This window comes from Notechis scutatus, chromosome 1, assembly GCF_049901735.1.
Source record: "Notechis scutatus isolate UNSWTSFEM ecotype Mainland chromosome 1, rNotScu1.2, whole genome shotgun sequence".
NCBI classification, from domain to species: Eukaryota; Metazoa; Chordata; class Lepidosauria; order Squamata; family Elapidae; genus Notechis; species Notechis scutatus.
This window is the reverse complement of record NC_142009.1, coordinates 300351867-300379472: the sequence shown is the minus strand read 5'-3', so window position 1 is coordinate 300379472 and position 27606 is coordinate 300351867. Positions and strand designations below refer to the sequence as shown.

General features: G+C 36.3%; 2 protein-coding genes across 5 annotated transcripts in view; both read left to right on the top strand.

The window, feature by feature from the left end:
- Positions 1-17154, top strand: part of PPP4R3A (protein phosphatase 4 regulatory subunit 3A) — a 36759-nt gene extending 19605 nt beyond the window's left edge. The window contains exons 11-15 of the mRNA XM_026679192.2: positions 1519-1688; positions 3104-3246; positions 4362-4549; positions 13557-13783; positions 16128-17154. Of these exons, the coding sequence (XP_026534977.1) occupies positions 1519-1688; positions 3104-3246; positions 4362-4549; positions 13557-13783; positions 16128-16226 (827 nt within the window). The 3' untranslated portion in view covers positions 16227-17154. The remainder of the gene's footprint in view (positions 1-1518; positions 1689-3103; positions 3247-4361; positions 4550-13556; positions 13784-16127) is intronic.
- Positions 17155-22846: 5692 nt separating this feature from the next.
- Positions 22847-27606, top strand: part of CCDC88C (coiled-coil and HOOK domain protein 88C) — a 95135-nt gene continuing 90375 nt past the window's right edge. For all 4 annotated transcript variants that reach the window (XM_026679190.2, XM_026679189.2, XM_087952067.1 and 1 more), the window contains exons 1-2: positions 22847-24277; positions 26792-26892. In XM_026679190.2, the coding sequence (XP_026534975.2) occupies positions 24218-24277; positions 26792-26892 (161 nt within the window). In that variant the 5' untranslated portion in view covers positions 22847-24217. The remainder of the gene's footprint in view (positions 24278-26791; positions 26893-27606) is intronic.

Below are 27606 nucleotides of genomic sequence, written 5' to 3'. Positions count from 1 at the left end.
GTACTGTGTGGTACTTAGAAATTCATATCTAAAAGATACCCCTGAGTACAAATGTAGTTTCTGTCTGTGGAACCTTGAAGGAGGCATACCTTTTCCTAGAGTTACGTGGTTTCCCTGTACAATTTCCTGGGAAACAGGTGTTGTCGCCAACTGTTTTCATATAATCTTAAACACTTTTGGAGATTGAATCCAAAGTGCTGCATAGCCTTATTTCCCCCTAATTTCTAGATATAAGCTTATTAATGCAGAGGAAGGAAAATATTTACAAATCATCATGAATGGACCTCAGAATAATTCACTAGAAAGTGTTATATTACAAAAATACCTTGTATTAAAAATTTGGGTACAGTGAGAGTTCCGAGAATATACAGACAAACAATATCAAAACTTAGATTCAAAAGAATAGATCTATTATTTACATAGACTGCTTACCTATGTATTCCTAACAAAGGTCTATACAGGTGCTATATATAGATGACATATTTTTCATATTGTTATGAGTGGTATAAAGGATAGGGAACTTGATATTGAGATGCTTTGGAATATAATTTGCAGATTTCTACTATTGACCATAGTGATCAGACTGATGGAACATTGCTAGAAAGGCCCAAGACTGCTTGTCTTTGTTCTGTGTACTTTTGCTGTTCCTCTTGTTAGTGTATTTCCAGTTTCAACTGAGTTTGCTTCTTTGCTTTTTGATATAATATTGCTACGTAAGTTAAGAAAAGGTCCTCTATCTACAGATAAAATAGCTTCTGTAAAAAAAATTAATTCGCTCTTCCCTTCATTTAGTCCATCAAATCCACTTTGCAGAGTTGGATGATATTTCAGTGTAGAATTGGCAGAGCATAAGAGCTACAGATAGAAGGAGATAGAGAACTTCTCATTGTAGAACTAGAAATCAATTTACACAATATTACATGTCTGTTATATACAGTACTACTTTTTGACAACACACTCTACAAAACAAGAATAATCACAAATGTCTTGACCAAAGAATGGGCAGTTTTTATTCATCAGTATTATAGTTTTAGTGGAAGTGTAGCATGACCAGTTGTAAAACATACGTTTACTAGACACAATAAATGAGGTTATACACAAGCATTTTTAGAAAATAAAGCATGATTTTTTGCAGTTCAGTCTTTTTTGGAATTTTTGTCTTGTATCCAAACTTTTAAAAAGGTAAAGAAAGCATACTGCTGAATTTCCAGTATGCTTTTTTTTTCTTTTTTAAAATTCAGAATAGGGGGTAGAATTCCAAGAAGCACTGAACTGCAGAAAAACATGCTTTATTTTCTAAAAATGTTAATACAGAATTTATGTAAATAAAAATGCTGCCCAGTTCTTTAATTAAAAGAATCTTAAAATGTTAAAGTCAAATGAAATATATCTGTGAATAAGTAGGAAGTTGTCTGCAGGTACAGTGTTACCTGTCTATGATATAATCCTAGGACTTTTTGTACAAGATGAGTTAAAATAGCTGTTTTCACTATTGAAAATATGTATTTTTTCCACTAGGTGCCCTGCGTTTTAAAAGAAAAATAATTGGATTGAAGGATGAATTTTACAATCGCTATATAATGAAAAGTTTTTTGTTTGAACCAGTGGTCAAAGCATTTCTCAACAATGGATCCCGCTATAATCTAATGAACTCTGCTATAATTGAAATGTTTGAGTTTATTAGAGTGGTGAGTAATTCTTTTTATAGAGGAATGAATGTTGATACTTGAGATTAAGTGAAGGTGTCTTGTATGTATTCATATGGAGGGAGAAGTTCACAAAGTCAGAAATATTGGAGATTAGGAATAATGAATATTCCCATAGTATTGATTGTGATAAAATTATGAGACTTTATATGGATTCTTTGAGGAAAAAATTCACAATCTCTTTTAACTAGAAGTAAGATTTATGGAAAAATGTCCATTAATCATTATTATAAAGACAGTGGCTCAGAAATACACAAATATGTAAAAATGGAAGTCCACAGTTTATGTGAATCAAAAGATTGTGATTAATCTTTTACCACAAAATAGGATTCTATAACATTAAGTCAGGAATATAGAAGATAAAGAACTTTGTTTGATTTTACACAAGGATCAGAGAAAAATAATGTGTTGGGCTAGGGATTAATAGATTTGGATCATTTGCCTTCAAGAGATCTGGGTTGGGTGCTGCTTCCAACAATTTCTAGTTAGTATTCTGTTTTTCCACACACACAGTCTTAAGCAGATAAAAATTGCATTTATTCTACATGATGGTCCTAGTATTTTTTGAATTATTTTCTAAATTTAATCTCACATTGCTTTAAAAGTACTGAAGTCTTTGAAAAGTATATTTTCTTTTATTTCCTTATGGAATGACCACAAGACCATGTAATTCTATGAATTTTAATTTTGCCAAATTGGAAGTTACCCTGTAAATGGAATGTAAACGGAATGAAGATAATTCTGATTTAGTACCTCCTCTTCTGATCATCACTGACACATTAGGAAATAATGGTATTTAAGTTAGAGGCTTATACATTTTTTTAAAAAGTACATGTATTATCAGTTCTGGATATATCAGTTAAAGATTCTGAATTAGAAGTGGATAGATCTCTGTTCTAGCCCTCACTTAAGTACAACTTCAGTTGAGTGGTTTTGGACCAGTCATTATCTCTCAGCCCTAGCATAGAAAGTTGAAAACCATCTCAGAAGATATTGGCTAACCACTTATAAAAATGAATTGGAGCCATAGGCTCCTTTCTGCCTCCGCAAATAGCACTTTATGTTGCCATGACATTCAAATGTAGTATGACGGATTCTTTCAAATAATTTGTTTTAAATTTCTTTTTTCAATTCGTTCTGCTTGAAAGAATTACAGAATGCTAAGATTAAATGACCAAGTAAAAACATACTATGATAGATGGACAGTTTACAACTATTCCTCTTCAGTGCAGTAGACCAGGTGTTTTTTGCAGTGATAATTATATTTATGTGGCTTATTATATGCGTGAAAGACTACCTGACTTATTAACAGATCAGATATGCTCTATTATATGGTTTTGAGCAAAGTTGTATAGTTTTTAATGTTTTAAATGGATTAAAATAACTTTGTTTTCCAGGAAGACATAAAATCCTTAACAGCTCATGTAATTGAGAATTATTGGAAGGCACTAGAAGATGTAGATTATGTACAGACTTTGAAAGGTTTGAAATTACGTTACGAACAACAAAGAGAAAGACAAGATAATCCCAAACTTGACAGGTTAATGCATTATTATTATTATTATTATTATTATTATTATTATTATTATTATTATTATTATCATCATCATCATCTTTGCCTGTTGAAAATTTACTGAAAAATAGAACAAGATTCATAGTACGGTTATTGAAATGTCTTTTCTATGGACAGTTGAATGATTGTTTATTTTGAAACAGCAAGAATGAGAGTGGTGTAATAGATGCACTATTTTGGAGATATGTTTTAAGTTTTAAAAAAAGGATTGTACAGAAAATAAACATATCCATACATTTGAACAAAATAAATTTTCTATATGAATGTTGCAACATCAATTTATATTATTCATTGCCAGGAACAAAACTATTATATAACTCACTACCAGTATGATGCTATAGGGTACTAGATGCATATTACAGGCAAAATTTGTATATATACCATTCATTTGGCAGATCCTCTTCAGTCATTCAAATAATGTAGATAATGTAGTAGAAATCTGTGAGAAAGTGAAAAATTGATGAAATTTAAGCACAATCTATTCGCTGACTTAAGTTGCATGAAAAATGCCTCTGAATTCCCAGATCTGACTTTGAGTAGTAGATACTTCCTTGAGGCTGCTAGGAGTTGGTTTATGTGATGGGTGTCAAACTCGCAGCATCATGTTGCTGTCATGTGACATTTCATGACATTTTCCCCATTCATGGAGCTGAGGTGAGTGTGGCCTATGCATGATTCATCCAGGCCAGGGGCCACCAGTTTGACACCCCTGGTTTATGTAATGCCTGAAACTAATATGTTAATCTGATCACAATTAGGTTTACTGATTTAGGAGACTGTTCTTAACAAAATGTTAAATACATATAAAAAAGTAACACGTTGAAAATATAGCTGAAGTGCTTTATTTTTGAATAACCATATGTTTGTGCAATGACTAAGTAACTAGGTCAGAAATGATGTGTCACATTAACATGTGCACCTTCTCTTTTTCATTAATGTCTGCAATCTGGAGTTAGTTTATTGGGAAAATATTAAAGTAGTTGATTAAGTGTGTTCTAGAAATATTAGAGAATTAAGATTCAGCATGATACTCATTCTTAGCAGTGTACTTATAACCTCATTACAAAAATATCTTTTTATAGCATGCGATCCATCTTAAGAAACCATAGATACAGAAGGGATGCAAGGACCTTGGAAGATGAAGAAGAAATGTGGTTTAACACTGATGAAGATGATATGGAAGATGGAGAAGTAGTTGTGCCACCCGCGGATAAAACTAAAAACGATGAAGATATGGATCCTATAAGTAAATTTATGGAAAGAAAAAAATGTAAGTAACTTGGGGGAATATGTTACTAGTTGCCAGCCTTATCTCCATCACTAATCCCCCTGGCCATCATGAGATAGCAAAGAGCAGGTAAAGCTGCAAGGAGATGTTCAGAAGTTAGAAGAGCCTTTAGATCATTTGGAGGACCATCTGTCTCCCGTTATTTCAACTCATTTCACAAAATCCGACAGGGTAGTTATGTTCCAGAGCAGTGCTTTTCAAACTTTGTAATTTGAGGATTCAAATTATAGAATTCCACAACCAGCAACAATTAACTTCCATTGTTCAGTTGCTAAGTTGTTTCCGATTCTTCATGGTTCATAGCATGCCAGGCCCCCTTGTCCTCCACTGTCTCTTGGAAGTAATGTATGGAAACTAATCAAGGAGAGAACCAACCTAGAAGTAAGGAGAAATTTATTGACAGTTAAAACAATTAATTAGTGGGATGACTTGCCTCCAGAAAGGCTACTCCAACACTGGAGATTTTTAAGAAATTGGACAACCATTTGTCTGAAATGGTATAGATTTCTGCTTAAGCAGGGGATTGGGTTAGAACTCCAAGGACCCTTCCAACTCTGCTATTCTGTTATACTATTATTGTCAAGATTTAGCTGTTATCTAATGCCAACTTGGATTTGCTATTATTTTTAGATCTGTTTATAATAGCAATCATAAAAGCAAGAAAAACTTGTCTGAATTAAGTTTATCTGATTGTTTTTGGATAATACTGTGTTTCTCAGGAAAAAAAGGCTGGGCCTTATTTTCTTTTCTTTTTTTAAATTTTATTGGTTTTTAAAAACAAACATAAACAAACAAAACATAAAAACATCAAGCTATCTTCCATAGGTGTACATACAGTGTGCTGGTTGGTTTACAAATTGTTTTGGGCTTCCATTTTATAGTCTTCAATTACAATTACATTACATATAATCTCATATTGTCAATCAAAAATTAAATACCTTAGTATCATTATCAATCATTTGACTATACTTTTATTCATTCATGTTTTACCATATAACCATCATTTACTTAGTTTATTTTATAACAGTTCATATTATCATCCCAAATCTATCCTAAAATCATTTTGTAGATATAATAAGAAAGAAGTACATCTTTATATATTTATTATTTTCTAAAAGTCTACATATTTCATTACTGTATTTTATTGTCTAACCATTGATAGAAAAGATCCCAAATTTTATAAAATTGTTTATCCTCTTGTTCTCTAATTTCAAACGTCAATCTACTCATTTCAGCACATTCCAATATTTTCTTAATGATTTCCTCCTGTGATGGTATTTTCTCATTTTTCCAGTTTTTAGCAAATACAATCCTAGCCGCTGTTAATACATTTACAATCAGGTATTTCAAGTCTTTACTATATATTTCAGGTAAAATTCCCAATAAAAATATCTCTGGTTTCAAGTTTATATGTTTTTTTTTTTCATTTTTTCCAACCACATGTGGATTTTAGTCCAGTATTTTTTAGCATCCGCACAAGTCCATCGCATATGGTAATATGAGCCAGGTGTCTGATGACATTTCCAACATTTTTCAGATTTATTCTTGAACATTCTTGCTATTCTTGTCGGGGGAAAATGCCACCTGTAAAACATCTTATACAAATTTTCTTTATATGCTGTTGACATTGTCATTTTATAATTTTGAGACCACAATTTTTGCCATTTCTCTAAATCAATCCCATATCCAAAATTCTTCCCCCAAGCAATCATAGTTTCTTTAACTTGTTCTTCTAATTTAATTTCTAATAAATATCCATACAGTTTTTAATCACCTTTTCATCAGTACCTGTCAAAATCTTATCTAAGTCAGTCAGTTTATCATAGAAACCTCTGTTTTAGAATCTTTATCATACCTTGAATGTATTTGCGCATATGAAAACCAATTCATCTTTATACCTTGTTCCTCTAGTTTTTGCATAGATTTAAGTTCACCCTTTTCATTCAATATTTCACCATATCTGTTTGTTCCTTTTTGTATATTGTAGGATACGAAAATGCTTCAATAATCGATAACCAGACTGGAATTTTCAAATAACATTGTCTTTTAATCTTCTCCCAGTTTAACCACAGAGACTCCCGTATATAATGTCTTCTAAAATACCCCTGTGTTTTAGTTCCTTTGTACCATAAAAAAGCATGCCACCCCAACAACAAATCATGTCCTTCTAATGTCAACAATCTAGTATTTCTTAGTGTTATCCATTCCTTAACCCACATCAAATTTGTAGCTTGGTAGTACAACTCCCAATTAGGCAAACCAAATCCTCCTCTAATTCTAGCATCTTGCAAAAGTTTTAACTTTATTCTCGCTTTCTTACCTTGCCATATATATTTCAACACAATTTTATTTAAATCTTCAAAGTAGTCTTTTCCAAGCCTAATTGGAATTGTTTGAAACAAATATAAAATTCTGGGTAATATATTCATCTTGATTGTTGAAATTCTCCCTATTAGTGACAGTTGTAAGTTTTCCCATTTCGCCAAATCTAGCGCTATCTGCTGTTTAAGTTTAATATAATTATTCTCTTTTAATGTACTACATCTTGCTGTCAAATATATCCCCAAGTACTTGATCTTATTCGTGACCTGAATTTTCAATAGTTCTTCCTTTTGTCTTAATAGCATATTCTTTGTCAAGATCTTAGTCTTATCTTTATTTATTTTCAAACCAGCCACCTTTCCATATGTCTCTATCTTTTCTATCAATTTTGATGCTGTTTCTAAAGGGACTTCTAAGATGAAAACAGATCATCCGCAAATGCTTGCAGCTTAAATTCTTCCTTTTTTATTTTCATTCCTTTTATATTCTTTTCATCTCTAATATTTCTGTTTAACACTTCCAAAATTAACACAAACAACAAAGGTGATAGTGGGCACCCTTGTCTTGTCCCTTTTCTTATATTAATAGAGTCTGTCAGTTCTCCCTCTATCATTACCTTTGCCGTTTGCTTATAGTATATAGCTTCTATTGCTTGAATAAATTTTCTAGCAAAACCCATCTGTTCCAACAGTAATAACATGAATCGCCAATTCACATTATCAAATGCCTTCTGTGCATCTAAAAATATCAGAGCCATTTGTTTTTCAGGGTGTGCCTCATAGTATTCCAAAGTATCCAAGATTACTCTCATATTGTCTTTAATTTGTCTCTTTGGCAGAAATCCATTTTGATCAGGATGGATAAAATTATTTAAATATTTTTTAAGTCTTTCTGCCAATATTGAAGCAAAGATTTTATAATCTGCATTTAGTAGAGAAATGGGTCTATAGTTCTTAATTTGTAATGGGTCGGCCTCCTCTTTTGGAATAAGTGTAATATAGGCTTCTGACCATGATTTAGGTATCTTTTTCTTTAACATAACTTCATTCATAACTTCTAACAATGGAAGATTCAACGATTCTTGTAATGTTTTATAAAATTCTGCCGGAAGTCCATCTGGACCTGGTGCCTTTCCATTATTTTGCTTCTTGAGTGCTTCAGTTAACTCCATCATCGTTATATTGCTTTCTAACACTTTTTCAGTCTCTTTAGGTATCTGAGGTAAATTAGCATTCTGTTAACTCTTTCCTCATCAATATTCTCTTTCATATATAATTTCCCATAGAAGTCTCGAATGATTTCCTTCTTCTCTTTGCTACCATGGCAAACTTGGCCTTGGTCATCTATTAATTGCAATATTTTCCTTGATTCTTTCTTGTTTCTCAATTTGTATGCTAACCATCTACCTGGTTTATTTGCGTCTTCAAAGTAGTTCGGTTTAGCACCTCTAATTTTCTGTGCTGCTTCTTTTTCTATTTGACCCATTTTGTGTTTAATTATATCCATTGATATCCTTTTTCTGTGGCATTTTCTGTAGCTCTTTTTCAAGTCTTTTATGCTCATCCTCTAGGGCCTTAGAGGCTAGCCTTTTCATAGTATTCCTTTTCCTTGTATAGTCTGTTATCAAGCCTCCAACATATGCCTTCATTGTATCCTATACATTCTGAATTGATGTATCTTCTTTTTTGTTTTCTCTAAAGAAAAAAGCCAATTCTTTCTCCATCCACTGTGTGAAGTCTTTTTCCTTTAAAATAGTATTATTTAACGTCCATCTAGATCTACTTTTTTCCCCTTTCTATTTAATTGTCATTGGATTGTGATCTGCCCAAGTACTTGTTTCAATATTTATTTCTTGAATGTCAGATATTAATTCTGTTGACATCCATATCATATCTATTCTGGACCATGATAAGTGTCTATTTGAATAGAAGGTGTATTGTTTAGTTTTAGCATTTCTTTCTCTCCATGTATCTTTTAAGTTTATTTTTAAAAAACATTTAAAAAAAAGATTTAGGGAGAGTCTGTTTTGCTTTATTGTTTTCTGTGCTGTATAGTCCAATTTATAGTCTACAATTCCATTAAAATCTCCCATCATAACTATATTAGCATAGTCCAGTTCAATTATTTTCGTATGTAATTTTTTGTAGAATTCTTCTTGTTTGTCATTCAGAGCATAAATTGCAATCAGGAGTGTTTTCATATTATTGTCCATTATTTCCACCATTAGTATTCTTCCATCATCATCGGTATAGATCAATTTTGCTGGGGTGGACTCTTTAATATATAAAGCCACTCCTCTTTTCTTACATTGGGTCAGGGAAATAAATATTTTCCCTAATTTTGGCTGTACCAACAATTGTTCATATTGTTTTTTAATATGTACTTCTTGTAGACAAATTATATCAAATTTTAATTTCTCTAATTTATGAAAGGTTTTCCTTCTTTTAACGGCTGAGTTAAAATTTATATTAATTGTAATCAATTTTTTCTCTTCCATGATTATATTTTATAGTTAAGTTTAGCAGCTCTCGTAGATCTTAGTTCACGTTGTTCTTTGGCTTTCACCTTTCCACCTACTGTGCCTTCTTCTTTTTCAGATGCCATTTGGCAGTCCTCTTGGAATTCAATTAGTGAGATCTCTTTTTCTGCCTCTTCCTCTTTCCTTCCAAAAAATTCTGTATAAAATAATTCTGCTTTCTCAATTGAGTCAATTCTATGTCTCTGTTCTTGCCATGTGAACATTAAACCTTCTGGAATCAGCCATCTATAATTCACCTCTTTTTTAAGTAGCATTTTAGTCAGGAATCGGTATTCTCTTCTCATCTCTCTCACTCTTCTGGGTATTTGTTTCAAGACCACAATCTCCTTGTCTTTGTATTTCAATGTTTTCTCTTTTGCCACTTGCAATATTTGCGTTTTAATGGCTTTCTTTGTAAATCTAATGTGAACTTCTCTTGGTAAGCTATTTCTCATCGCATATCTTGTGAAAACTCAATAAACCTCATCTATTCCATCCATCATCTTCCCTTGAGTTATTTCCAAAGCTTCAGCCAGTATTTCTATCATTATCTCAGCTAGGTTTTGTCCTTTTTCTTCCTCTACGTTTTGGAATCTAAGATAGAATTCTGATCTATCCATCTCCCATCTCAACATACCACTTTTATCTTGTTCAACCACCATTAATCTATTATCAATATCTCCAATCTTCTTGTCTCTTTGTTTATCTTCTTCAATTTTTTGGAATCTCTCATCATACTTCAACATCATTTGTTGGATGTTCTCCACTTTTTCATCGGTTTTCCCTGTTCTTTGTTCAGTGTTCTCTGTTCTTTGTTCAATGTTCTCTATTCTCTTTTCAATATTCTCTGATCTTGCTTGAATATTTTGAATTCCTTGCATAATCATCTGCAGAGTCACTTTTTCTTGTTCTTTTTCTTGCTTTAACATTGTCTGTATTGAACGTTGTCCTCCAGATGGTGGAGAGGAAGAAGTAGAAGTTGAAGAACCAGGAGCTATAAATTTCCTACTCAATTCAAAATCTTCAGGTTCTTCTAAACCTTAATCCAATTGTGAAGTAACCAATTATAGTTCAAAATAAAAATAGTAGAAAAAAGAAGCCCAATAATAATAATAACAAAAAGAAAAAGAAAAAAAAGGGAGGACAAAATTTCTTCAGGTTCTTGTATACCTTAATCCAATCAATAGTTAGATAAAGAAAAAGACTTAAGGAAAAAAAAGGAAAAGGAAAAATTCTTCAGGTTCTTCAACACCTTAATCCAATTGAAAGGTCTCAAATAGAAAAAAAGTGCATAAAAATAAACCAGAAAGGTAGATGAAAAAAAAAATACCAGGAAAGGAAAAAAAAGGCTTTTAAGGCTTTCCCTTTAAAATAAAAAGCAAATGTAGAGATTGGACTTCCAAAAAAAAAAAGAAAAGAAAAACAAAGACAAGCTCCAACAAAGCCAAAAACCCAAATAGTTATTACAAAAAAAAAGATTAAAAAAAATACAATAAAGCTGGTGAGGAGGGATAGCACAACTTAGGAAAAGTAAAAAGGGCATACTGCACTTTGTTTGATTATCCAAGGCTCTTATTATAACTCTCTTCTCCAAAAACTTATCACCTTTTTTCTCCCCTACGTTTCAACACCAGACTCCAGCTGTTGATAGAAACCCAGAAGAGCACCTGCAATAATACTCTCCCATGCTCTTCTCTCTATCTTATCAAATAGCAATGTCCTTGAAAAAGAGTCTCAGTTCTTTCTTTCTCAGCTTTGTCTGGTCACAGGGAAATAAAATATTTTCAAGCCTCTAGTTGGCAGTGTTACAAAGTTTCTTTGCTCTCACTTTCCTCCTCCTTTTCCGAGCAGGATATAATAAGAATTAATAAAAAAAGAAAAGATATTTTAAAAAAATGAAATAACTAAAGGGAGCCTCTAGCCTAAAATATTACAAAATCAAAAAGGAGAAGAAAAAAGTAGATATAAACGAAAAAACCAGTCCAGTTTCAAAATACAAGATCATATATAGAAAATCCAGCAATGAGAAAAAACAAAACAAAACATTACTTTGACATTCCTGTTTAAAATCGCCGCTTAATCACTTCTGTCAAAACTTTTACAGATTCTTTCTTTTCCTTAGGGTGTCCTTTCAGGTCTTAAAATTAAAAAAAAAAGTTCTCACCAAACCGGCACACTCTCTCTTTCTGCTCTCTTCCATTTCGGAGCTGTCCCAACTTCAGCAGCTTTAATGGCTGCCTCTTTGCCGCTGGCAAGAAGAGCTTCTCCTGGATCTACCAGGGACTTTGCGGTATCCCTGGGATCGACAGGATGCGCTCTTCACTTTCACCGTCTCTTCGGGACGGTTTAGATCTGATAGGACCGTCCAGGAGCAAAGATATCGGCAGCAATCTCAGACCTCCAAGATCGCATGCCGTGTCATCACGACGCCAGCTCTGCCCTCCCGGCCTTATTTTCTTTTGACCCTCGAAAAAACAGCTAGGCCATCTTTTCGGGGGTGACTTAATCCCCCCCGCACACCCTCGCCTAGAGCGCTCCGTGGGCAGCCACGCCTCACCACCAGCTGCTCCTAATGGCCAATCATGGCGGAGCGTGGAGAATTCCCTACCTCCGCCAAATGCCTTTGCTGCAGACCCGGGTATGGTGCTGGCTGCAGGCCGGATCAACAGGCAGGCGGTGGTATGGATGTCGGCCTCAGTGGCGGCAGGACACTTTGCATCGATGCCGCTTCCTCCGCCACTATTGGGCAAGACACAGAGGCCAGAGTCCCTGCTGGACAGTGTAGCGTGGCGGTAGTGGAGAAGTGGCCCTTCCAGCGGGTGGAGGAACAGTTCGAGCGCATTCCTCCGCCAGCAGCATTTCAGCCACTTCTCGGGCAGGGGAGCCAGCTCTGTAGCTTCCACAGTTCCTGCCGGTGGTGGTGCCTCTCTCGCCAGCGCCGTCTCCAGTCCCGCCGCTGCTGCCGCTGTTGGAGACGGCGCTGGTGAGAGAGGTGCCACCGCCAGCGGGAACCATGGAAGCTACGGAGGTGGCTCCCCCACCCAAAAAGCGGCTGAAAAGCTGCCGGTGGAGGAATGCGTGTGAACCGTTCCTCCACCCTCTGGAAGGGCCACTTCTCCGCTATTGTCACACCGTGATGTCCAGCAGGGACTCCGGCCTCTACGTCTTGCCCAATGGCTGCAGTCCGAACGCGGCATAAGCCAGGGCGAGGGCAGAAGGGAAAGTGAAAGCAGAAGGGCGGCAGAGGAAGCGGCAGTGGTGCAAAGCGCCCTGCCAAGGCCGACATCCACGCCGCCACCACCCGCCCGCTGACCCAGCCTGCAGGTAGCACCATACCTGGGTCTGGCAGGGGTAGGGAGCTCTCTACACTCCACAACGATCGGCCGTTAGGAGCAGCTGGTGGCAAGGCATGGATGCCCACGGGCCGCTCCTAACGGCAAGTTCCCCCTGCCCTTCCCCCCATTTTGCATGTTTTAAATAGGCCTAAATTTGGGGGGGAGGGGCTTAATTTCACCTCATGCCTAGAAAACATGCTGGGCCTTCCTATGGGGGGGTGTATTGTTGGAGGAACACGGTAAATAGATATTGATGTTATCAATCTAACAAATAAATAGGTATTATCTATAGACAGAATAACTATTGTATCTATTCAGCAATTCGTTTGTGAGTCACTTTCAACAATGAATACAATATAAATTTGTAATAAATGAAAGTAATGCAAAACATATCAGTCAGCAGTACTTCATAAAACAGGTAAAAGAATAATTAAAAGTTTTCAGCAGAGCTAAATTTTAATCAGTTAAAGTTCTCAGATTTAAAAAGTTTTGGAAAATTTAAAAATCTTCATCTAGTACTGTAAAACAATGTAAAAAATTGCTAGGCAAGCCATTCCACTGAAGAATATTGTTACCTACTTGGTAGATTTGTATTTCTGCATTAGTTGTTACTTCTACCTACTCACAACCACATAATGTATGTAATAGTGCGTAGGTATAGGTAACAACTAATGTCCTTTCCATCTGGGGGAAAGGTGGTGATAAAATGTCATTAAAATAAGCAAAGGTACTTCACTAATGTGATCAGGTTATATCTTTATCCTATTTACTTAATAGTCCAACTTGTCACAGCAGTACTTGTTTTACATTCTAGTTAAAGAAAGTGAAGAAAAGGAGGTCCTTCTGAAAACTAACATTTCTGGTCGCCAGAGTCCAAGTTTTAAACTTTCCTTCTCAAGTGGTACGAAGACTAACCTCACCAGCCAGTCATCAGCAAGTAATTTGCCTGGGTCTCCTGGATCACCAGGATCTCCTGGATCACCAGGATCTCCTGGATCAGTTTCTAAAAGCACATCTCAGATGGCAGCTATAACTACAAAGGTACTTCTTTTCATTTAATCTGATCACATATTATATGTATATTTATATCAGTATTATATTTTCCATATCATTCAATCAATCCACATGCTTTATTGTGCAAATAAAATTGTTATTTATTTGAACAGAGTTTATGTTTCTTTTTCAAGTTTTGTATCTACTTCATAATTATCTCCTTTAAAATAATTATTCTTACTTTGTGTCTGGTTCCCCTTTATTGCTTTTTATTAATCATGTTGGAAATGTAAAGAATAATTCAGGAGTCTCCAATTCCTGGTCCGTGACCCAGTGATGGGCCGCAGCCCATTGAGAACCAGGCTGCAGAAGTGGTGGGCAAGCACATAAGCGTGAAGCTGTATTTATGAAAGTGGCACGTGTGCATGAAACCTTCCCCTCCCCCCACTCCACTACCACCACCAGTCCATCAAGCCAGAAAGATTGGGGACTGCTGGAATAATTGATAGAAATTAATCTCGTAATGATTAAGAGATTGGGGTCAGGGCTTTCTGAGTTCCTTAATATGATGGGTAAAATGCATACTTTTAGAAAACTTACAGAGGATTCACTATGGAGAATTTCACCTGAGGATGCTAGGTGAAAACTGCTCTCCAATTATACTTTCTCCTCTCAGTTCTTCAGTCTCCAAATTATCAAAGATATTGAGACTGTTCTATACTTCTCTTGAGATAAATTGCTTCACCTTTGCTTTGGCCTTCCCTTATATCCTAATCTACAATAAAGCACTTAAAGAATGATGAAGTTTTATTGGGGAGCATTAAATCGAATTGCAAATCATTAGCTTTCCCAAAGCTATTTCCCCCAATAGCTATTAAACCTTTTCAGGAATGTGAGAGATGCAACGATAAGCTGGCGTCTATGGGTGGGCACTCAAATGTGCCTTTCATATAAAATATTTGACAAAACATTTCAGACACTTCATATCAGTAGATAGATCATTAGCTGCTTTCATGGAAAACTGGTTTCCTGACAGTAGTCTTAACCCTTTGGTTGAATCAGTCTTATTTGCAGTTCAACAAGAGCAATGTATTTTCCTGTTGAAATTATGAAAGTCTTCCATAAAAGTTAGGGCTAATGTGATTTTTCCTGTTCAATAGATCTAGAGTGACCCCTCCATTCTCTCAAGATAAACTGGCTTGCTTTGTAATTTGAACTGTACGTCTCCATTGGTTTTGGCATTTATTCCTTTGTTCTTGGAGACTAACAGTTTCACTGAAGTGTATCTGCCCATCCAGTCAAATCAGATACGAGCACATATACTCCACATTTCTTCCCTTGAATGTTGCCATCTTGTGAGACTTAGGAATCACACCTTTTCCACAGGTTCCCTACCCTGGGTTCCCTTCCCCTGAGATCCAGCAAGCCTCTCGACCTCTTGAACCTCTAGAAAGTCATAACGAGCTGGTTGTTATTCCAAGTACTAGAATGCAATAAAGTCGGACATGATGTAATTAATATATATATATATATATATATATATATATATATATATATATATATATATATATATATATATATATATATACATCATGTCCAACATATATATGGCATTCAACTTTGTTCGGTATTTTCCACGTCATTGTAGTTGTGCTTTTAAAGTTGTAGCGACGTTTGGCAGAATCTCATCTGCCATCATCAGGCTTCTGTATAGTGTTCATCTGTGAGTGAAGCCTGATGATGGCAGATGAGATTCTGCCGAAACGTCGCTACAACTTTAAAAGCACAACTACAGCGACGTGGGAAAATACCCGAACAAAGCTGAATGCCATACATGTAAGTACCCGCGAAAACTTAAGAAAACATATATGTATGTATGTATGTATATATATATATATTTGTCATAGTTTTTAGGACATGTTATGAACAGCATTCATTTAGTAATAAAAGGCAAGACAAAAACCTAAGAAATAAATATTCTGAGTTTGCCTTACATGAATGCTAGAGACATCATTGCATGTTTTAAGATATAAACTCAGATTAGACAGAACATGCAGTAGGGTAACAATTCATAATCTTTAAATTTCAGGCAACTTAATTCTTTACAAATCACCTAAACATTTCTTAGTTGTAATAATAATAAAGCCATTTACAGAGTTTCTGTATTAATAATACTTGGTGGTGATTCAGTATGTTCATAATTTCTCATTTAAATACTGTAAACTTTAAATATAAATATTATAATTTAAATATAAATATTGTAATTAAATATTGTAAATATTGTGTTTTACAAGTTTTTCAAAGTACTATAGTTCTACATGAAACAGTTTAATTGGTAAAAATTTATGAATGAAACTCAGTTCCATTTACAAATGGTTTTTCATTTTTTCAGAGAGGACTAGTTGGGCTAGTAGACTATCCTGATGACGATGAGGAAGAGGATGAAGAAACTCTCCCTTTGACACAGAAAACAAAGTTAGAGTCTTCATAATGACAAGTATGAAGACCAGTATGGATTATGATATAAACTATGTTTCCGGGTTTCCAGAGTGGGAAGTCCATATTATAAAAATAATAAACTCTAATGAATTACTGTGTATAACACAGATCAACTTTAAAACAGATTTCTGCTAATCAGTGCCAATTTGGCGGAGCAGAAGAGGAAAGACTATGCTTTATGGAAAAAACATGCCTTTGACCTCTCCAGCTTGGACCACACATTTGCCCTTTTCTCAGGGAAGGAAATGGAAAATACAACACCAACAGGGCAGGAGTTTTGATGGTGGAATTCTGGATTGGCTGTTCAGTTGTTACAATCAGATTATGATTTATTGGACCATGTACGAGATTTTGAAGAAAAGGCTTTTCTGCCATTCTTCATTAGCTAAGAATGCCAGCAGCTTCTTTATATAAAGAGACCTGCCTTTAAAACCACACATTCTGAACATTTTAGTCAAACTTCAGCAGATTTAAAAAAAAAACTTTTTGGGGAGGGCTCAACATGTTTCCTCTTTTTTTAATCTGTTCCCTTTTGCCCTTTAAACTGCAGATTTTTGTTTGGAGATGAGGGATATATCTGTCCCTTAATTAAAAGATTGAATGGAATTCTAGATGTCACTTTTATGTCATAATTTTATTTTTATTTTGCCCCGAGTGTATGCTTGGTTGTTGAGTATATATTTGGGACCATTAAAATTTTTTGATGTAATATAATCTCACTGTTGTGCTGGTACCTCTTTCATATGTGTAATTCTGTTCTACATCACATTTCCTAATGTGTTTAGAATTTTATGGGAGATGGTATAGTTTTTATTGAAAAAGAGCAAATTAATCTTGCCACTATGTGCATATAAAAGCAATACTATTTTGTGACTAAATATTTTATATTAAACTTTACATCATCAACTGTCTTGAAACAATTCAGGGAAATAGGTTGATTTTTTTTACCAGAAAAATACTTTTTAAGTAATCTATAAATATGAAATTAGTATTCCAAAGAGATTTTGAAATTTCTTAACTCGGAACATACTGGTATGTTTAAATTCAATTTAAAATGGTTATCGAGTACAGTCATACTAACACATTTGAATTTTGAAAATAAAAAAAAATAAAAATTAAGGACTACAGCATTAGTGGTATTTTTTAAAAATGATTCCCTTTGGAATACCAGTTTTAATGTTGCTCATTATTCTGGGCTTATGACATTTTTATGAGAATTCATTCTTGGTAAGAAAGTAAGTTATTCTAGAGAGGAAATAGTTATCATTGCCTTACTGCATACTAGACTAATATCCCAATTAAAAAACTGTTATACAGATTTTATTTGAATGCACTTAGGATCCTAGTCATCAAAATACAACAATTTTTCTGTAAAAGCGCAGGTTTCAAGTATGATTTATATCCAGTTTCCTCATTTCTTCAGTTTAGAAGGCTTATTATTTAGGTTAAAACTTCACATAAAATTTCAATGCCCAAGTATTGTGCTTTAGAAAATTGTCTTGTCTTGTTTTTTAGATGTGTTAGCTGCTCAGTTTATATATATTTGCTGTTTATCCTAATAACACACTTCTCCAACAATCCACCAGGGAATAAGACATGCATGTTGTTGCTTCCAGTGATTTACTATCCATACCATGGATAGTTGTGAGCAATGATTGATGGCAAGCACAGGACTGTGTTATTGCTAAATTGATTTCTTCCTAATTTTATCTACTCAATGACAATCATCTTCTTGTCCTCATGAGATAACTTACATATAGGTAAGGAAGCTATGGTATGGTCAAAACATGAAAACTGAAAGACTGGTTCCAGATTGCCAGAAGAGCATGACAAGGCTGTGTACTTTCCCCTTATTTATTCAACTTACATGCTGAAGCTAGATTGGAAGATGAACATTGCATGCAATTTGCATGGGCACAAATTAGACTAGTGATGCCTATGTTCCTTCATTAATGATGCTACCCCTTATCTCAACCCTAGCCCAACATTTAGGTAGTCTTATGTCAAATCTTCACATTCCAGAAAGTAAGAGCTTCCTGCTTCATATATCACAAAGCAAGGAATATTAACTATTTATTCACATCTCCCTCCAAGGAGACCACAGCAGCTTTGAAAATCATTGAGAGATTCCTAAAATATGCTTGTATTTTAGGACAATACAGGTAATCCTTGCTTACCAAACACATTTGGGATTGGCAGTTCCATTGCTAAGTTGCCAAGCCAAAAAAAAAAAATCACATTTGTACCCCGGGTTGTAGGTTTTGGCACGTGTTTGTTCTCAGAGGTTATTGTTTACCTTCTGGATGTTTTGTTATGAAACTAGATAACATCTTCAGCAGGATTTCTGGATGAAATGTCTTGTTCATTTATATAGGTCCTGGGTGGTCACTTGGTCTTGTCACAAGGCCAATCTACTTCACCCAAAAATCCCACTGAAGATGTTACCTAGTTTGGTAACAAAACATCCCAAGAGCTAAATAGCAAGCTCAGAGAACAGATCCCTGCCAAAATCTTCTTAGGTATGTTGCGTGAAAGAAACCCAGACCCCTATGGCTGAGCAAGGACTTGAACTTAGATCTCTCATCAAAATTGAACACTTTTAAGTGGCATGCTGTCTCTCTTAGTTGATTTTAGTTAATTTTAATTGACTCCATTCTTTTAAAATGCTGCCTTGCATTTGAGGACAGAGTCCCTCTCTATAAAACTCTTAATTTTTTTTAATGAAAGCATAAGTAGAGAGATTTTGACTTCATTTTCCATTCCAAAACAAATATATTTTGTTTTGATATTCGGAAGACGGAGAATAAAATGGTTATCTTAGTTATCTTTCGATTTAGTTTATTACTTCTTGAATATATAGTGTACAAATTTACAGTAAACTCCCATTTTCTGAAAACAAATATAAGATCATGTGGCATCAGGATCTTCTGTATTTTTAACAAGGGTTACATTATTTCAGGAACTCTGTATTTGCTTATATCACTGAGGTCAAATTTATTTTAAGAACTACTCCTTTTTTTGGTTTCCCCAAAATTCCTGCTTCCAATCTAAATCAACAAAACAGTAAAAAGGTTGAAACCAGTTGCAAATAGTGCTTGCCCACTGATTACTTGGGTATATGTATAAATGACAAAATATATCAACTACAAATAAACCAGCTTTTTATAAATAGCAATCAGTTCATAATCTGGCCTATATTTCCTGCAATATAGGTTTTTTGCAGATTTAAATATATTTACTTTTAAAAAGTAATAGCTACAATTTTGTCATGCTTGTTAATCATCAAGAAACATTTTATGCGATTTCTTTTTAAATTCTGAAATGGCATGGCTTGCCATCCCTTTAGTTTTGTCCAGCCATTTTCTGAAACCAAAATACTTTTACCTTCCCCCTAGTAAATACTTCTAGAAACGTATGAGCAAGGAAGCTTTTGTTGACACTTGGAATGGTTGCTGGGAGACAGTCAAAGGCAGGCAATTACTGCGTTGACAATTGGCACATAGTTTATTTCTAATGTTTTCACACAGGAAATTCCTCTCAACTCCAAAACTGTTTGAATATGCCTAGGGAAACAGCAATATCAAAACATCCACATCTAGAGTTAACAAATCTTCAGTGAAAAAATGTTACCACTCAATGGCAGGAAAGCAATTCAGAAAACAGTTTGCTTTTTATCTAGTGACTAACTGGATTTTTTCAGTCCAATCTTGTTGTCTTATCCAGTTTTCAGACTTTTTGATTTGGAACAGCATTGAAGCTTGAAGGAAATTTTCATTAAAAAAGGAACAATTAGTTTTTAAAAATGGTGGACACCACTTGTATATATGCACCTTTCTTCAAATCAGAAAAATCTATTTAATTCTATACATGTCTACAAGTAAGGTGCATGGTGTATACTAGAATTTATTTCAAGATAACTGCTGATTTGAGGGGTCCTTAGTTTCTCTGAACTTATCTTTTGATTTAATTTATTACTTCTTGAATATATAGTGTACAAATTTACAGTAAACTCCCATTTACTGAAAATAGATATAACATCATGTGGCATCAGGATCTTCTGTATTTTTAAACAAGGGCTTAGTTATTTTCTTGCACACATTTTGTTACCTAAACTAAGTAATAGCATCAGTGCTAGCATTTCATTACCTAGTTTGGGTAATGAAACATCTGCAAGAAAACAACCAAGCTCAGAGAACACCAAAGACCTCTAATTTCAGTCCTGAGCTACAAATACTCTCCTTTATGGTGTGTTGATTTTTCTTAAATAAAGGTTTTTATTAAACCTTTCTTAAGGTTTGATAAAATATGCCTGCTAGTGTTTGTAGATGCTTGATCCCCTAGGCTGTTGAACTAGTGTTAACAGTTTACTTGAATTCCTTTTATATGTACAGTTATGTTCTCTGTTGGTCCTGATACACACACACACAAAATGATGTACAAGGGGGCTAATAACATAGCATGACAAATAACAAAAACACAAGCCAGTAAAGGTAGTGATGAAAGTGCAACAGTTAAAAGTGTTAAAAGCAAACATTTAACATAACAAAGCAACCATTCAGAACAGAATAAGCAAATACTTACTGAAATTGTTTATCCAGCTGCAAGCAATGTTTATTTTCAATCTGGGGGGGGGGTTGCATCACTTTTGTATTATATGTGTTTTGTTTGAAATTCCCCATTTGCTATGGTCACTAGGATATTTTTTTTTCTGACATAACCACTAGATGGTGCAAATATACTACTGCAAAGTAGTATAAAGTGTTTGTTACTTAAAACACACCATATTTTACCTTTTGTAAACTAAATCACCATGTTTAAAGCTTCAGTTTCATGATGTATCAAGTTTTAAAAACATCAGAATTATATTTATATCAAAGTTGGTAGATACTATGTATGAAATTGAACCACTTGGTATATCACTACAAAGCCCAAATATTTATGTCATATAGTTTTTCACTCTTCTTCAGATTTCCAGTAGCTTCTCTCCTGATGTTCATTCTACTAGGAACACAAAGACTGAATGAAATTCATAGAGACTATTATTAATTTGTGGCGGGAATCTGAAAATTATTCACATTTTTATTTAACAACTTTTTTCCAGACAGACAGGTGTCAAATAATCTCATCAAAGAAACAGCATCAGTTGTTTAAAGGAAAAGAGAAATGTAAGAAAAAAAATGATACAGTATGGTTGAGGGTTTCCTATCCACAATGAAACCAAATAAGAGTGCCTGCCAAACTTGTCATTCCTGCCTTATTTATGCATCTCACAATGCTAAACAGTAATGTGGTCAAAGCAACAGACCCCTTTCCTGCTATCCCATGCTCTAAAATGATGTCAAATTCACGTCATGGCGGTGTCATGTGATGTATCAGGATTTCCCCCCTCCCTTCATTAAACCAGTCGTGGGTATGGCCAGCATATGATACATTTGGCCCGTGAGTTTGATAGCCCTGCTCTAAAATAATAATTTATAAAACTATGCCTTGGAGGAAGTTCCTTTTTAAAAAATGTCGGTTCCACCAATCAAAACGAAGCATAACCTTGAAAATAAGACAGACAATTAGCTGATAATATCTCATCACGATGCAACTTATAAATGCATTTCCTGATTGTCAATTAGACTACAATTTCCAAAGCAGCAACTATTTCCTGATATGCATACATAATAATGCCTCTGAAATGTTAGAAGTCTGGCCATCTGGTTGTACTTATTAGCAATAGAAAAAAATGCAGATTCAAATTTCCAATACTACTGATTTAGCAAAATCTGTTCAGGACTAAGTAAGTAAGGAAGTGATTTCCTATTTGATTAACATGTATTTATTAAGACAAGACACTATTCTCAGCCTCCAATAACAAATTACCACCTGTTCTATCACTCCTATATAAGATAGGTAGTAGGTAATAATAGTACATTCTATATTAATAAGCAAGTTATGAAGGCACTTTTGTATGCTTTATTATTAAAAACTATTTCTGAAGATAACTACTAGGAAAGAGCTGTGTTACAGACAGCGAAAGCCAAGACAAGCGGATGTTGTCTTTATGGTTACCACCATTAAGAGCTGCAGTTTCAGCAACAGTTGTAATCTGCATTCTCCATCACCCTCCCTAAATTTATTCCTAGGACTGTGGAGCTTAACTCCTCTATCTAATTCCAATTCACTTGTCCACTGTAGAGTTGTAATTGCAGGAATGTTCTTGTCTTGGATGGCAAACCTCAGATAAGGAATGTTTACAAGCAATTACAACTCAGACAGTCACTAATGTAAAGGAGGATTAGAGAGAGGAAGTAAACGTATGTTAGACTTTAACTAGAGATAATTAATTGTGTTAATTACTATGCTAAACAGTAACGAAAGTTAAGCAGAAACCAAAGTTAACCAATGTTAGAGGATTACTAAAAATGAGTATAAATGCAAGACTAGACTCCAATAAAGTTAATAATGATTCATTTGATCATGATCAAACACCTCGACTGCCTCGTCATTACAACAGTCCACTTTTTACCCTTTTGCGCTTTGGACGTTTTTGGCATCAGTTCATGTTTAAACTTTAAGCTTAATAGGGAAGCCTAAAAAGCTACAGCGCCGTTGGCAAAGGCCGTTAGTTAGCACGGAAGCAAAACATCCTGGAGCGCCAAAGGACGACACGGGTGGGAGGGTGAGGTCTTCGTCTGCCATGGTGGCTTTTGTGCTGAAAACGAGGCAGGCCGACCCCTCCAGCTGCTGCCAAGAATCGTTCTCTCTTCCCCTGGCCTTTCTCTGGTCGCCCGGGGTCACCGGCTGTGCAACGGGGCTCGTCCCTTTCCTCTCCGGACAGAGCGGACTCTTCCTCGGCTTCCCTCAGCGAGGCCAGCCAATTCAGAGGTGCCAGCCACGGACGCCGCGCTCCCCGCCACACAATCTCCGTGGCACCCCATGCTCTTTTCTGCTCCTGATGCAAAAAAACTGGGTTTCTTTGCTGGAAAATGGCTGGTTCTGCCCGGACTTGCCATAACTTCGCAAGGGCTACCAGGATCGCGTCACACGCGAAGAAGAGTACAGTCTTCTCGATGCGGGACCCTCATTTCCTGTACACACTTTGTTTCCACCCGACCCCACCACCCCCGCCTCCAAGGGCTTCACTAAAGCTAAACAGCGAACACCTTTCCAGCCCAATTCGATTGCCAGCCACTTCTATTGGTCACTTCAAACCTTTCCCCCAGATTGTCATTTGCAACCCGTAACGTCGATCAAAATGTCTTTTCTTACCCCCTCATCGTCCTCCCTCCGACTCCTCCCGCTTGCCTCTCTCTCTCTCTCTCCCCCCACCAACCCACCCACACACACTCCTCTCCGTTTCCAACCTAAGAGAAAAGCGCGCGTTCTTCCTACAGGTAGTAAGCTCCAGCGCTCGGTACGTCCCGTCGTCCTGTTACAAGATTGGGAGGCTCGAGCGCGCGAACGCGAGCCGTGGCGCGCCTTCGCTTCTTGCTTTTCGACCTTCGGAGAGAAACAAAAACAACACTTGCCAAAGCTGCCGGTTTAAAAACTCGCTTTTACACGCTTCCCAACGAAATAGAAACTCTTGGGTGGCGGCGGCGGCAAGAGCAGCCGCCACCGGGGAAAAAAAGGAAAAAAAATAATACTCGCGACGAACAGAAGCCACAAAAGAGCCACTGTTGCAAAGCAGTTCCGTCCCGCTGCTACTATCGGCTGGCTGACTACTCGGCCGTCCCGGCAGGTTGTGAACGGACGGCGGCGTGTAGTTCCCCCCACAGAGAAACTGGGGAAGGGAGGGAGGAGCTGATCGCGCGTTCCTCCCCACTCTCGCCCAGGGGGAGGGGAAAGGAGATGAACCTCGCATTGTTCCCCTAAGCGGGCGACTCCTTCTGGGCCATGGGCTCCGCGCCTTTGTTCCCAGGCTGAGCCCTTTTCCCAGCCGCCTCTCCTGCTTTCGGATCCAAAGCAAACGCGGGGCTTTTCCTCTGAGGCAAGATGGATGTGACCGTTTCCGAGCTCCTGGAACTCTTCCTGCAGAGCCCTTTGGTGACCTGGGTGAGTTTGCAAAGCGGCCTGGCTTTGGCAGAACCGTTTTCTGGGCAGCGAAGGGCGGACCGAGCGCTGGTCCGGGCTGGCGGGGGGAGAGAAATGGGGGAGAGAGAGAGAGAGTTTGGGATGGGACGAAAGCGCTTCCCTCGTGGCGCACCGGGCCGGCCACCTGGGAAAGCGCGCTGTCTGGCCAACGAGAGGGGCAGTGAATTGGGAGCACCGAGCGTCAAAATTCAGGCTGTGCCTTGGTCGGGTGAGACTTTTCTCTGACCTTCTGAAGGGGAGCAAGTTAGTTGGACGTGCTGGGGAAACGGTTATTTCAGCGGAAATCAATGAGAAAGGTTGGTTTCTCCGGTCCCGTAAGTTAATGCCAATGCAATAACTTATTGGCAATGTTGGACTACCCTACCCGGATCAAAAGCCAGGCGGAGGGCAGAGAGCAAAAAGCTCTGGTATTGTTGGAAGTACCGCTTTTTTGTTCTGAAAGAAAGTCGTTTCTGTTTTCTTGTCGATATGGCAGCAAGGTGTCAGGCACGGGATTAAAAGGGGGAGCTCCCCCCCCTTTCTTAACTAGATAGGCTTCTGCGTTGGAAATACATGACTATATCAAACCTTGTAAGGAAAAATATTTTCATAAATACAGAAATCTTGTGTAAATCATTAACGACTTTGGGTTAGTCATTATGTGCATTGCATTTGAACACTTTTGTAAGACTGTATTTGATTGTAACTTCCTTTATACTGCCTCCTGTATTGTAGACTCTCTTACATTAGAACCGTGGGTGTGCATGCATGCTTCATTGTTGTACATATGACTTTTATGTGGGGTGTGCTAGCCACTTTGCAGAAGTTTTACTTGTACAGGTATATTGCTGCATTGCATATAGACATATATCCCAATTTGTTTTCTGGTCCAGGGATAGAATTTTACTTGATTAATCAGTTTCCTTTAGGTTAGAAGGAAGTGGGCCCACTTAAGAGAAAATGTTTCTAAGGTTGGTATTAGGATCCAACACATTTTAGGGACACCATAGATTTTATAAAATATTGAAATCATTGGAGCAGATGGAAGAATGGTGATTTGTAGATAGGCATTTAATTTTCAGGTGTTTATACAAAACTTGCTCATTTGCAAGGGAGCATAAAACCAATAGCATATGCTACCTCTGATGCCAGGCTTATTCATGTATTATCTCTTCATTTGATTTCAGCAAAACCAGAAAGTCCCTTTACCAAACCAGCATGGTCATACTTTGGGAAGAAAGGAAAAACAAACCAATCTGATACGACCAAATATTTTTGCTCTGCTTTTTGTAGCCAAGCATTCTATATTATAGATTAAACCTGATTTTATTACATGGTGGAAAAATAATGATAACAGATTAGTGAAATTCCCTTAAATAGTCCTCATAAAAATATACACAATACTGAATGAAATAGTTTATGCATTTCTCCTGGTTGTAGTTCTTGTTTGCAGGAAATTCTTATTCCAAAATTCAGTAACTTACCTGCAGTCTGACTTCTTGTTCCATGTTGTGACATGTATAGATCAGGCTTCTATAGAATCTGATGTGGAAGCTCTTAATAATGTAACAGAAGCAAGATAAGTGTAATGTGTTATAAGATTACATTGGAAGAAACCAAACATATTTATATTTTAGCAGAATTGTTCTGCTTATAAGTGGCTAACAAAAAAATCACAATAAACAGATTCTTTTTAAGGAGTAGTCGATAGATCTGGCTCAGATGAATTTTGAATGGATTTATAGTAGAGATAGAGAGCCAGTTTCGGTATAGTGGTTAAGGCATCGGGCTACAAATTGGGAGTCTGTGAATTATAGTTCCACTTTGGCCATGAAGCCACCTAAGTGACCTTAGAGCAGTCACTTTCTCTCAGCCCTAGAAATGGCAAACCATTTCTGAAAAACCTTACCAAGAAAACTGTAGGGTTATGTCCAAACAATCTCTGAGAATCAAACATAATTGAACTGGGGGTGGGGGGAACAGCAGAGATAATCATGGACATTTCTTTTTCTGTAAAAGAAAAACTTTTTGTGTACCTTCACCTTATCACTACTAGTACGGCTGCAGATATCATGGGTAAAGTAACAAGGCGAGTGCACATGTCTGAATAAATGGGATTCCTGTTCTAATATAGGAGAGATGTGGATTCTTCAGATCAGAGGTCTCCAATCTTGGCAACTTTAAGCCTGGCGGACTTCAACTCCCAGAATTCCCCAGCCAGTAAAGTCCTCCAGGCTTAAAGTTGCCACTGCTGGAGATCCCTGCTTCAGATCACTGTTAATAGCTGGAGAATGAAGCCGGAGAACAGAACCAAGCATTTTTATTTTATTTTTTTGCCACCAGAAGGAATATGATAACCATTTTCACGATTAGTTTATAACCTTCGAATTATAATTCAAATGAATATAAACACGCAACTTCCACAACAAAATTAGTAAGTATGTTTCATCTTTTGAAAGCATTTTCTAAAATGTTTTATTTTATGTTTTCTGGCAGGTAAAAACATTTGGACTACTAGGGAGTGATAACGAAGACAAACTCACAGTGTATATGAATCTAGCAGATGGAGTCTTCCTGAATAAAATAATGTTGCAAGTGTAAGTTACACCCAAAAGAGCAAGTGGCTTTTAAATTTTATAAAATATATCTGTATTGGAAATCACTGAGACTAAACAAATAACCTGTTTCTAGATAGATAGTGTAGTGTTTTTTTCCCCTTTGGAAAATTTGATGAAGAATCAACTCCTAGCTTATGTTTGGTTTTGGAACGCTTTTTGCTTTATGTTATATATTTAGCAAATTTAAAGAAGAACAGCATATAAAAGATAATCTGTTGTATTGTGCCAATTATTAAGCAAAAAGGAGCTCTTGTTCCATAACATTAGAGCACATCCTGACATACACATGGTCTCTTATGAAAATCTTGATACCTCCAGTTAAAGATTTATAAAAAATGGGCAGAGGAAAGTTTCCAACTGAGAGCTTGGAGAACAGTTGACGCTGAACCTTGAACAGTTTTATTCCAAACCACCCTCCAGAAACTTTGAACCAGCTGCTCCCGTTATTCCTGATTTGTTAATTGGGCTTATAGAAAATAGAAACTGAAACTTTTGGAGGTGTCCAGTTGTGAGAAAAACTGGTGCGGGTAATAGTGTGCTTGATGATCATAAAACTAAGCTATAATTTAGAAGTTGGGACGAGTCATGTGGCTTTTGAAAATATTTTTTTTAATTTTTAGATGGAAGATCCCAGTGACATTTACTTCCCCCAACCCATGCATATTAGAAATCGAGTACATAAAGGGGATTAGG